Source organism: Numida meleagris, chromosome 22 (assembly GCF_002078875.1).
Source record: "Numida meleagris isolate 19003 breed g44 Domestic line chromosome 22, NumMel1.0, whole genome shotgun sequence".
Lineage (NCBI taxonomy): Eukaryota > Metazoa > Chordata > Aves > Galliformes > Numididae > Numida > Numida meleagris.
In genome coordinates this window covers 4,407,856-4,419,840 of record NC_034430.1, presented here as the reverse complement: position 1 = coordinate 4,419,840, position 11,985 = coordinate 4,407,856, and the positions used below count along the sequence as shown (strand labels likewise).

The following is an 11,985-nucleotide window of genomic DNA, read 5'->3' as shown; positions in this document are numbered from 1 at the left end:
TGATTTTTCTTACAGAAAGAGCTCTAGCTAGCTGAGAGTAATCCGGAGATTTATGAAAAGTGCTGAAATTAATTGAACTTGCAGAGACAATTAAACATATTTACTAGTTGTATGATTTTTTTCTTAAGTAACAATAGCTATAAGCTAACTGTGCCAGAAGAACATCCTTTCCCAGTACCCAGGTGAATAAAAAGTGATGCTAGCATTTTAAAATCCACTCTGTTTATTGAAAACCTCCCTTTTCACTTGGATTATACTGAAACCAAGAATAACAAAAGGAAGCTAAGTCTTTGAAAATCAGATTTTTACAATGCAGAGGTGAAGTCCTGTGAAAGATGAAATAGGATGCTGGTATGTTTTGCTGAGCTTTAATGCTCAGCATGAGAAAGATGACTGCAAATTCTCTTCCAGAAAATATGGCAGTTTTCCCACACAGCAGAAAACTTACAGTGAAAAGTACCAGAATAAGTAAAGGAGCAATCTGAACGTGGCACCATTACCAACAAATCACGTTTCATCTTCATGAATGATGAAGTGAAGGAATGATTTGCTTAAACACTCCCAGGAAGGATCAGTGGAATCAAAAGATGGAACTGGCTGCATAAATGTCAATCTTTATTCAATCTCCCAGCACAGTACATGCCTTGGGTGCTTCAAATGAATATTAAAAAACCAAAAACCGAACAAAAAAAAGACTGCTGAAGAAAGATCTCGGGGGTTAGGACAACGCTTTTAGAAGGGGTGTATTGTCCACTTCATGGATGCCATCTTTGTCAATGAATCGGGCATTGAAAGAAGTCAGATTTAAGACGAAGCGTTTCTGAAGCTGTTCAAAAGACAAAGACAAAGGAGGTAAGATTCATTCACAGCTTAAACAAAAGAGAATAGCATTACTTATGGGAAATGCTGCTGCTCACCAAGATTTCCATCCTGTTCCTGTTGCTAATATTTAATGTCACTGGAACTAGGGTGATTTTCACAGCTCAGGAAACATTTAGTACAATTTTGTTATAATACTACCCACATTAGAGCAGAGATGTAAAACACAAAAGCTTGTTAGCATAGAAGACATTTAAGGAGGAAGACAGAGCAGGCTGTAACTTAGGGCACAGTGTATGCATCAAAAAGAATTTAAACAGAACCTTGTTAGAACAAGCCTTCCTAATGTTTCCCTAGTTGTTTCTTCCCAATGATATTAAATTCAGTCTTAAAGACAAGGACAGAGAACATTCTCCAACAATAAAAGCCTTGGAGTCCAAAACGATACGTTTACATTAAAATAGTTTGTGACCTGTAAGGTCAAATCTTCACCCCAATTAGACTTAGATATCACTTCACAAGCTGCAAGAGAAGTATCTTCTAGTTAAGTGTAACAAGTAACAGAGGGATGCTTGCATTACATTCAGAAGCAACATAAAAGAAAATCAAAGACTGTCTGTATCAATATTATGCTAAGCATGAAAGAAGCAGAAGTAAAGAAAAGCAATTAAGCTTAAAGTTTATGTTCTGGAGGACATGAACCATGCTAAGACAACGCAAGCGCCCACAAATCCTTTTCCTCAGTAGCAATTCCACATCTGGTCAATGTGCATTTATTATCCCTTCTGGCAAAGACAGCAAAATATGCGACAAGAGGAACAGGAAAATATCAGCAAATGAATGCAAACAAACATTCCTTTCTCGGGATCACAAGGCCCCAGGTTTGGCAACTCACCTCCTCTAGACATTTCTTTAGGAGCTCCACAGCTTCCTCACGTGTGATACCTGAAAGAAAACATCCCCAGATTGATTTAATTAGAGGCCATCTCTCTCAACAGAAACTTTATTAAATTTAAACAACTTTTCAGCTGAGCACCAAAAACTCTACTTCCCAGCTCACAGAAAACACTTTCCAGATGTACTGAGGACGCCCTGAGCTGAAGCACTCACGCTGCAACAAGCCATTGAGAATCGATTTGTTACACTGAATGGGAAGCATGACGGAATTCTGCCTCCCATGGCCAGGGACCAGGCTTCGGAGAAGTCCAGCCGCCCCTCTCTCCTCAAGTTTATTGCAGTTTTAAATCAGCTCCATCTGTCCACAGCCGGCTGCAAGTCACTGACAGTAGGCGGGAGATTGGTTTTAGTGCTGTGTTCCCTGCTGGGTATTAGTTTTAATAATGGGAGAGGCACGTGTGTGATGCCCCTGCTATTCTCACACATTAGGATAAAAATCCAGCACTGTATAGGGATGGCAAGCCATGACAGCCTATTGTCGTTGACTGTTTTTCCTCTTTTCACAAGGAGTGATGAAAACACGGTACTATCATTTGTAAGGGACATAGCTAGAAAGCAGCTAAGCTCTGTGGATCTTATTTCTAAAGCTTTTGTTCCAGGCTCACATTCACTATTCAGTTAAAAGAGCTCCCATTAAAATAAAATTGCCATCTTACAGCTGCTTTTCTTGCAGTAGATAGATGGAAGGATTGCTAAGTGAACAAATTGACTGTGAGAATTAACTCAGCTTTGCACACAGTAAGGAGTAAAGCAGTTTTGTAGCTAAAGTCAAAGATGTTAACTACAGTCTCAGCTTTTCAGATGAGGAAATGTGCAAAATAGGGATGGAGCCACGTTTATTCTTTAGCAATGGGTAACAAATCTAAAATTAAGACTTGAGACAGCTACAAGCATACACAATAATTATAATCAGCTACTATATCAATTAGGTTGTAAACAAAGTCAATTGACCTTCAACACATCCGAGTTCTGAGATACCCTTGCTAAGAAGGAATGTCTTTTCACCCATTTATTTTTGGTATACCACAAACCAAGCCCACCCAAGACATGGAGCAAAAAGATCAGGGACTGCACTCTGAAGACTGATATTTTGGAAAACCTGTGTCATAGCAATGGACAAACAAGTAGAAGATAAAGTGCTATTTATTAAAAACAGGTTGTTAACAGTGAATGGTCCAGAAAAGCCCAGTCATGTTCTACATGAAACTGAAACCTCCTTCACTTGCAGTCCATTATACTTCAAACAGGAGAACAGTAAGGACCGTCTTGTTTCACTTTACCACCTCAGCAAAAGCAGAAGGCAACCTTCAAAGCCACATTCAGGCTCACTGTCAAGTTCAAACCTGCAGCAGCACAGCAGTTGTGATGGACCACCTGGCTCTGCACATGTCAAACTCACACTTTAAGCCTTTTCAGCAGAACTTTCCTCTCTGCAAGCTCTACTTACCCGGCTTGTAATAGCGGTCAAGGATGCTGAGGGTAAGGAATGCACCATATCCATGTGCTGCAAAAGGAGCTTTTGCCAGAGCTGCAAGGTAATCCATGTAATAAAGGGCAGGACCTTCATGGTCGTCATAGCCAGCCAGGAGAAGGTTGACATGGTAAGGGGTCTGCAAACAGAAATACTATTTTGTTAGAGCAGCCACACAAGTTTTTGGACATAACTGTCATACAGAATAGCAACACAGTGGGTTTTGCAATTCCTTATGATAAAACAGCTAGCAATGACATCCACATTCTTTGCAGGAGATGCTGGACTTCAGTATCAAAGCAGATTAAATCTGATGCGACAGAATGCAGAATCAAAAGAAAGCTCAAGTCTGATTTTTTTTTTTTTTAAGATTCCATGGCACATTCAAACAAAATGAAAACTTCAGTCATGTTTTCACATAAGATTCTTCAATCTCAACATAAAACTTGAGAATTTTTACTGGCAACATGGGAGCACAATGTGAGCATTCTGCAGTTTGTAAGAACTTCTGTTAATTTAATATGCTCTTTTCTCAGTCATGCTACTGTTAACCAGAGACCATTTTAGCACACATGAAAGCTTATAAACAGCGCAGTGTGAACAGATATATACAGTGTTGCGCTGCCTAAATTGGCAATTAATTTTTTATTGCATGTACCAAACCTAATCTTTACTATTTTGCTAAACTGATCACACGAAGCTCTAAGGAACAGGTTTGTTGCCATTTAAAATTGACTGAGATGTTGCAAGACTATGCCACCAAGACACATGATTAATCTTAGAGCATTTCAGAATATCTGTAACCAGTAACTATGCAGCTGTATTCATTTAATTAGGCTGCATTTTATTTACTCTCAAACATCACACAAGCTGATATTTAAAAGCCGTGACAGAAGATCACTCAAATCATTGTGTGACTTTCAATTACCAACACTGGCATATGTGAGACACTCAACAATAAACAAATGGTGTTAGACAGATTCCAATCTGCAAGCTATTTTTCAGTTTCAGGTTCTCCCACTAAAGGACTGAGACAACTTCTTACATGCAAAGAAGTTGTTACCTATGCTATCCTATTACTCAAGAAAGCAAGATTTAAACACTAGAGCACAATTTATTACTTCCATGATTACAAGTGAAAATATTCTCATAACCAAGCCTTCCTGGTGGGTTTACACAAGAGGACTCAGTTCACACCCTCAAACAGTGACATTTATGCTCACAGTGCAGTAAGATGCAAGCACTCAGAATTGCCTACACTGAATTTAACCATAGTAAGTGAACATTTCTCCATTTCCAAGGCTCCACTTTAAACGAAATCCATGTCAACTGTCCTAAGCTCTTCAGAGGACTGCTGTGATTAAAGGGTTACCAAACACACGGCATGGCTGACACTCCAGGATAAATGCAGCTCCCCCCAAGTTTGCCATTAGAGGCCTCTGTATTTCTCACTGCAAGCAGCTTTGCACTTTACCCTGTTTGATTTAAAATAACGACAGCAATTAAGGCATGTGTGAAATTCTTCAGAACTTACGAGCTGCAGAGAACAGTCGTGATAAATACACCAAACCAGCAAGATCAGAAACGGGAGGCTGGGCTGCGACAGGCAGCGGTGTGACATCTGGCGGAAGCCAAAGTCACAGCAAGGGGGAGGGAGAAAGGTGGGCGTGAGGAAGCATCCTGCCAAGCGTGGACAAGGAGAGAGGAACTGACAGCCTTCCCTTGGACTAGGGCCAGAGCCCGTCACCTATAATTAAACACAGCATCACGACACAACAAGAAGTTGAACTCGAGAGGGTTTGAGGGGCAGGGGGGTATTTTTCCTGCCCCCCCCCCACCACATACACTCAATAGTATGTCTAACGTACAACACTGGCACTTGATGCAGCAGGTGAATCGATGTGAAGGCAACAGCAGAAGAGGAACTGTAGCACCACTCACCTATTCAAAAGCCAATCAGCTCCAACACAGTTTCTAGGTTTGCCTCATTTATAACAGAGAAACAAAACCCAACAAGCTCCCTTCAGGCACTACTTTAGAGTATAAAACCCCTGCATGAAGGCTCAACTCTCTAGCCCTTGCAAGAACACCACAGATCTGACACATGTGCCTACCACCTTGAGCTATGTCCTCAGCACAAGGAAAGCAATGTAACAAATACATTGTAATATCCATGTAACATCCTTATTACAAGACTTTGTGCACCGCTGGCTGTGTGAATAGAAGAAAGCTAGCCATTTTCTTCAACTGACAACCTATTTATACTCCAGCAACAGCTCCATGTTTGCATGCTTTGCGAAAGCAGCAACCATACTCTAATTAGAATGGTTTCAAAATCTATCAACCTAAATGTAATACTACAGATGCCTCACTGTACCAGCTGGTTAACACTATTTGTTTTCCCTTTCAATATTTCATGTTTCTGTTTCTATTCAGAAAGTAAAGCTCACAAGTGAAACCACCACCTGACAGCAGACATCTACTCCAAAGAATATTTATTAACAAGGGCTGGAGAACAGCAGGAGAAACACAGCCTTCCTCAACAGTGTGGAACAGATCTTAAACTGTGAAATAGGACTATTAAAAATGTGCACTGCAAGGTAACAAAAAGCTAGCAGAGTGCCATACACTCAAACTATCAGAAACAAAGGTAACTGCGCTGGAGAGACACATATTAGTACTGGCACATCTGCAAATATAAATGAAATCAAACTAGACAGCATAGGGAAGAACCAAGAACAGTTTTATCATCCACATAATCCACTTAAGAGCTTCCACGAATCCTACATGCAATTTTAATAGATACACAGAGCTGGTGTTAATCCTTGCATCACAACAATAAAAAAAAGGCAAGAAAACAGGAAAGAAAAAGTTCTGATGCCAAGGTTTATATAATCATGTTCTAAACCCACAAGAAGTCACGATGTGCTACGTTTAAAGAAAAAGAGTTCTCCCTCCAGTACAGAGATCACTGCAGTGTGACAGTAGTGTCAGAGTGCAACACTTGCTCCAGGGCACTGCCATCTGCAACAGCACAACATTTTGTCTCCGGTAAATAAACACATCTGCCTTTGCCAGTGTCCTCCCCACTGTGCTGCCCATCTGGAGCAGGTGAGCTGGAAGACAAGCACGGGCTCAGGAAGCAGGAGAGGCACAGGGAGGATCAGGCCCCAAGGGACATGGCACAGAAGACAGTGCCACATCATGCCACATGCTGCTAGCTAAGGATGCCAAAACCTCTGCAGAGTTACTCCTGTTAGTGCTATTTAAATTCTGTTAGGAAATGGTTGCTTCTGCACACAGGCAGGACATTCAGTATTGCCTCACCTGTATAACACAAGGACCCTGCAATGAGTTATTCCACTGCCTTGCTCTATAAGCTTGATTAACTTAAACACTGGATACCTTCAGCTGTCCTCCACATCAGAAAACAGAACATTGGCATCAGGTTGCTCCTATGGATGAGTTCAACACACTGGTCTGTGCCTCACTCCACACATGGCTAATATTCAGCAATACAGCTGATGCTGACAGTAGCCTGTATGTGCCGATGTAAAATCTGATTTCAGGCCTGTGAAGTAAACTGCTGGAATAAGCACCAACCTCATTTATCCCATGTCCAATCCCTGACAGATTCGTTCAACTTCATTTTCTATATCCTCTTTGCTCTTGTTTTGTTTTATGCAACACACTGGGAAGAATGCTAATCAAGTAATTCCTAACCTTGGATCTTTAGAAGTCTGCTTGCCCCTCCTGAAAACATTAGAACATTTTACAAGAAGAATTAAGCCTTTTCTCCTGGGGAAATAACAGATCTATTTAAACATGCGTTACACCCAGTTATCAAATTTGGAAAGCACAAGTCCAGGGACACTAACTTGTATACAGCCAAACAAGATGAAAGACAAACAGAAGTTCTGACTTCACTGTGCTTCAAAGGGTATCCCAGCATGACAGCTGGAGAATCACTGACGAGATGCATTTATTAGCAATACTTTGAAAAAAATTACCATGAGAAAAATCAGTAATTACAGTTTAGTAACTTGAGAAAAAATATAAAGCTTTGACTTGGATTTCACATTTCCTGAAAGCCTCGTGTTGCTATTTACAAAAGGGACTTGTTTTGCTAAGCACATCAAACAGCTTTGCTCTATTAAATCATTTTCCAAGAAGATTAAACGGATTCAGTGCATTTGCATGAAAACTAACAACCTTATCTCGATGTTAAAGAGGCTTAATTCACTTAGCTGTACTTAGTGTTTGCAACAAAATGTTCATTAGGCCCAAAGATGGAATTTTAAGACCACAGCTGTATCCGTTATCAATACCCGATAACTTTTCTCAATATGCAAAGGAGTATTTCTTTTAATGAGAAATATCTTTTCCAAGTGAATTCATACATAAATACAGAACCTGATATCTTTAGATCAGACCCTATTACTTTAAAATGGAAATTTCCCCCAAGAAGCTTTGGCCAAAATCTTTTGGTTATTACTCACTCGACTCCGAAGATAATCAGCTAGATTCCGTCGTGTGAAATTTGCAGCTGCAGTAGGAGACAACTCATAACCTGGAGAAGAAACGTGTATTTGATAAAAAAACATACTCATGATTAACTTAATGATTTTTCCATCGTTTTGAAACTGTAAGTTAATTCTTTAATATCAAAGTGTTCTATCATTTAATCCGTCTAATTCCAGTTTATTCTGAAAGCTACAGCTACAATGAAAATCATGACAAGAGCCCTCAAAGTCCAGGTAGCTCACAGATGTACAGAGCATTAAAACACACAGCTTGAAAAAGTGAAATACTACAAGCATGTAGCCTGAATTTCTCAGCCACATATATCAGGAAAGCTGATAACAGCTACTATGCAATGGATATCTTACTTCAAAATTGTCACTCATATTAAAAATAGCTTAGTACATCTATAGACATACTTCTTGTTTTATGTTATATACTCCAATCTTGATTTCTTCATCCTGCCTTCTCTACCACCTCTGATTGACATTAAGAGTGCAGAAATCTTTAAATCTAGAGAAACTTCAAAAAGAAAAGAATCTTCCAGCAAACTTTTTACTGTGAATTGCATCTACCATTAACTCTCTACTTCCAAACCCCTTGGTGAATAAACTAGTCTCCTTCACTCACCATTTCGCATTTTGTAGAGCTGAACGTTTTTCTGGATGTATTCTGCAAACTGCACAGTGTCACCAGCCTCCCCCACACACAGGAGTAAAATCTTCTCGCTCATCTTAAACATTTTATCATGGTCTAGGCAAAGAAAACAACCAGGTCTGAAGTGAAATATAGTTTTAGGCAAAAGCACCGCTAGCTACGACATTGAAGATTTTATAGGAAGTTTATCAATATGGCAACTTACAGCTTTTTTGGTAACATGTTCTAGAACACAGTGCTTGGATTAAGGTTGCTACGCCTTGTAAACATGTTTCTAGACCACAGTATTACAACAGGTAGAAAAAGCCATTTTAGAGAATTTCAAAGGCTTGAGAACTCCCCACGTTTTCCCACATCAACCAACTAAAAAAATATCACAGCAATTCACATACCTTGTGTTACTCTTACCTCCAATATTCCCTTTTCTCCATAAACACCCTTTAGCAAGGGTGCAGCTACAACCAAGCCCTTCCTCCTGCCTCCTGTTATTCCACCAGAACACTCCACACAGCCCCAGAGTAAGGTCTGGGCCAACAACTGACGCTTACCTTAAGCAGTAAGCTAACACAACCACCCAGAGGAGGCACGGCAGCTCAAGCTGGCAGCTCTACTGAGAGCACGCAGCCCTGCGAGACCCGGGCTCTGAGTGCCCAAACTCAGCAGCCCTTAACAGGAATCAGACCTGAACTAAAGACCCTCGCAGCGTTTCTCCGCGCGGCACCTCACTTCTGTGGCCCGAGAGCCCCCGGCTGCGCAGGGGAACAAGGCCGGGCCCGGCGAGCTGCCCCCCCGGAACAGCGGCAGAGCTGCCCGACCCTCACCGTGCTTCATCTGGACGATGCTGGAGGCTGCCACCGTGTCGGCAGCCACCAGAACGTAGTCGGGGCCCTGGATGCCGATCAAGTACTCCATGGCGGCCGCGCTCCGCCGCCCGCTCCGTGACACAGCGATGCGCCGCCGCCTCCAAAACGCCCCCACCGCGCATGCGCCGGCGCGGTGTAATGACGTCACATCTCGCGAGAGCACGGCGCGAGGATCACGTGGGCAGCGCGCGCGGTGTCCGTTGGCGCCTGAGGGGTGCAGGCGTAGCGCGGCTGGTCTCGTTTTATATAGCTTCTGACCTAATTATCTCCGCTAACTAATCCCCTTGATGAGCAGAGAGCAGCACCTGGGTGGCTTGAGGTGCTGGTTGGGTTGCTTTGTTAGTGTCTAGTGAATTCTTTGCAGGGCCTGGTCTGCGCTCTGTGTTCCTCAGTTTGGTTCTCCTGTGCCATGTAGGGGTGGAGGCTTCAGGCAGATCTGGGCCTCAGTGGCACGTGAATTGGGGTGTTGGTGCTGTTCCCAGCCAAAATGTATCTTGTTTGTTCTTAAAAAGCATCCTTGCAAGGCCCAGTGTCAAAGAAAGGTGGAGAATTGAATTGTAATTGTTCAGCTTCTGCTGCATGTACTTAGTGGGATAAAACCAAGCTGGCTTGGCTTCCATGCCCTGGAGCAGAGGGCACCGCTTGGAACCGAAACTCTGTGGAGGTCCAAGAGGAGAGAAAACCACTCCAAACCCTGCCCTGCGAGGCAGCTGTTCTTGGGCTGGAAAATCCATTGGAAATGAAAACCTGGCTCTTCCACAGCCTCTGATCTGTGCGTTCAAAGGGAGCTGAACTGTGAAGAGAGGCAGCAAAGCCCCTGCAGCAGCAGCACGGGGATTTATTTGCTGCCCATCTTTCTGTGTCAGGAGTGGCCAGCAGCGCCAAGCCCGAGCCCTGGCCTCAGCTCCCTGCTGCTCCTGAGCTGTGTGCTGTACAGCCAGTAGCCATGAGCGAGTTCAGGCTGTCCTAGCCCTGCTGCCAGCCCCGTCCCACACAAAACCCCTGCAGCCACAGGGACAAGCCCTGGCTTGATTCACCTACTGAGCCAGCGCAGGAATTCTTCTTCGCTGACATGTCTGTGCCAAACACTGGGGGAAAACTGAGCTGCAGATGTGTCTGCTGATTTCCTGATCTGATGGTAGCATCAGAGCTCCATGAGCTCTGCTCTGGGACTTTGGATGAAATCTCCCTGTTTCGTCCCTTGGCTGAACATGCTGAGCAGCAGATGCTCTCCTCTCTATTCCCTTCCTTTTCCCCACTCCCAGCCTGTTTTAGTTTCTCAGTGCTTTGTCTTAGGTAGCCACCGAGCACCTGGAAGCTTCCAGGTGTGGCTGTAATGTAGGTAATTGATAACAAGAGAAACAAAACAAATACTCTAATTGCCTGGATGTTGTCTGACTGCAGGCACCATCCTGACGAGCACTAGCACATGGTTTATTGATTAGACACTGCCCGAGCCCGGCAAACACGTTCACTAAGTGCAGCTCCACAAAGACCCAGCCCCACGCCAATGAAAGGGGCCACCGAAGCATTAAAATCCCACGGCGGTTGTTATAAAGGAAGCAGCCCCAGGACATAAAATTCTGGATGCTACATGCACATGGCAAATGCCCAACTGCACCTATACCAAGAAAGTCACTGTGTAATTATGAGAACTGGGCATAACCTTTGTGTGGTTTAAAAAGTACTAAACATGCCAAAAAGCAACAGCAAATTGTCTTCAGGAAACAGTATAAATGAGTGTGAGCAGCAAATTCACCATTTTGACTGTTTTCCAATTGCCTGTAGCTACACTTGTTAAATTGAGTGCCGCGTGCATAAATCAAAACAGGATGTTTTCTTTTACCTAACAATGGCCAAGCTCTTTGCCAGTGCTTAAATATTTTCTGTGTGGATCCAATCTATCGTTTTAAACACATTTTCCCCTGTAGATCTCTGTACATATTGCATGTATGCATACAGCCAGCCCGTCTAACTTAACAGTTATTTTCTGAGACCTTTTTAAGAGAAGGTTAACGAAAAATCAACAGCAACCTTTCTTGTTGATTTTCATCGGGCCCTAGGGTACAATTAAATGTTAACATTGTTATTGGACTTTCTTGACAGATTGAATTTCCCTGGTTAGGAAGCATGCATATGTACAGTACACACCTACCTGTCTTCCCAGGGTGAAGGCGCTCCTGACATCATGATGTGGGTGTAAGAAGGAGAGCAAGGCATCCCTGGCTAGCAGAATTTGAGGAATATTTTCCACTATTAAAAGGAATTTGTCCAAGCTCTAGTAGGTCTTAAAATTGAATGTGTGTTTTCCTTTTTAATTTTCAAGACAAATGCTGCTGTTATGTGTATTTGTATGTGTGTGTGCTTGTGTGTGTGTGTGTACTATGTGTCCTTGGTGAGAAAGATCACCCAGCAACGAGGAAGCAGCCTGAATTTCTTCTGTAGCTTGCCATAACTGCCTGGACTGCTCTACAGCAAACCAGTGCGGAGATACATGTGGTGAAAGCTCAACAGGGACAGGCTAGCTAAGACTAGGAAAAATGGGATGGCCAGAAGGTAGATAGAAAAGCTGGTAAGGATGAACAGCTGTCATGTTTTCTACACGAAGTAGTTAGCCATATGGGAAAACCTATAAAACAATAAAGTTATTACCGAAGTCCTCAGCCCAGCCCCCAGCCCTGCACTGGCTGTATGCAC

The 11,985-nt window shown here is 42.7% G+C and overlaps 1 protein-coding gene across 2 annotated transcripts; it reads right to left on the bottom strand.

Annotated features, from left to right (window-relative positions):
• PSMB2 (proteasome subunit beta 2) lies at positions 206 to 11,654 on the bottom strand. Of its 2 annotated transcripts, none has more exons than XM_021375519.1 (6): positions 11,444 to 11,654; positions 8,399 to 8,521; positions 7,747 to 7,817; positions 3,224 to 3,386; positions 1,715 to 1,764; positions 206 to 826 (listed from the first exon to the last, which is right to left on the bottom strand). In XM_021375519.1, exons 2-6 carry the CDS (start codon positions 8,508 to 8,510, stop codon positions 719 to 721), a joined length of 504 nt encoding a protein of 167 aa, XP_021231194.1. In that variant the 5' UTR covers positions 8,511 to 8,521; positions 11,444 to 11,654; the 3' UTR covers positions 206 to 718. The 2 variants fall into 2 exon arrangements, with proteins under 2 accessions (XP_021231194.1, XP_021231195.1); XM_021375520.1 differs by lacking the exon at positions 11,444 to 11,654 and adding an exon at positions 9,247 to 9,496.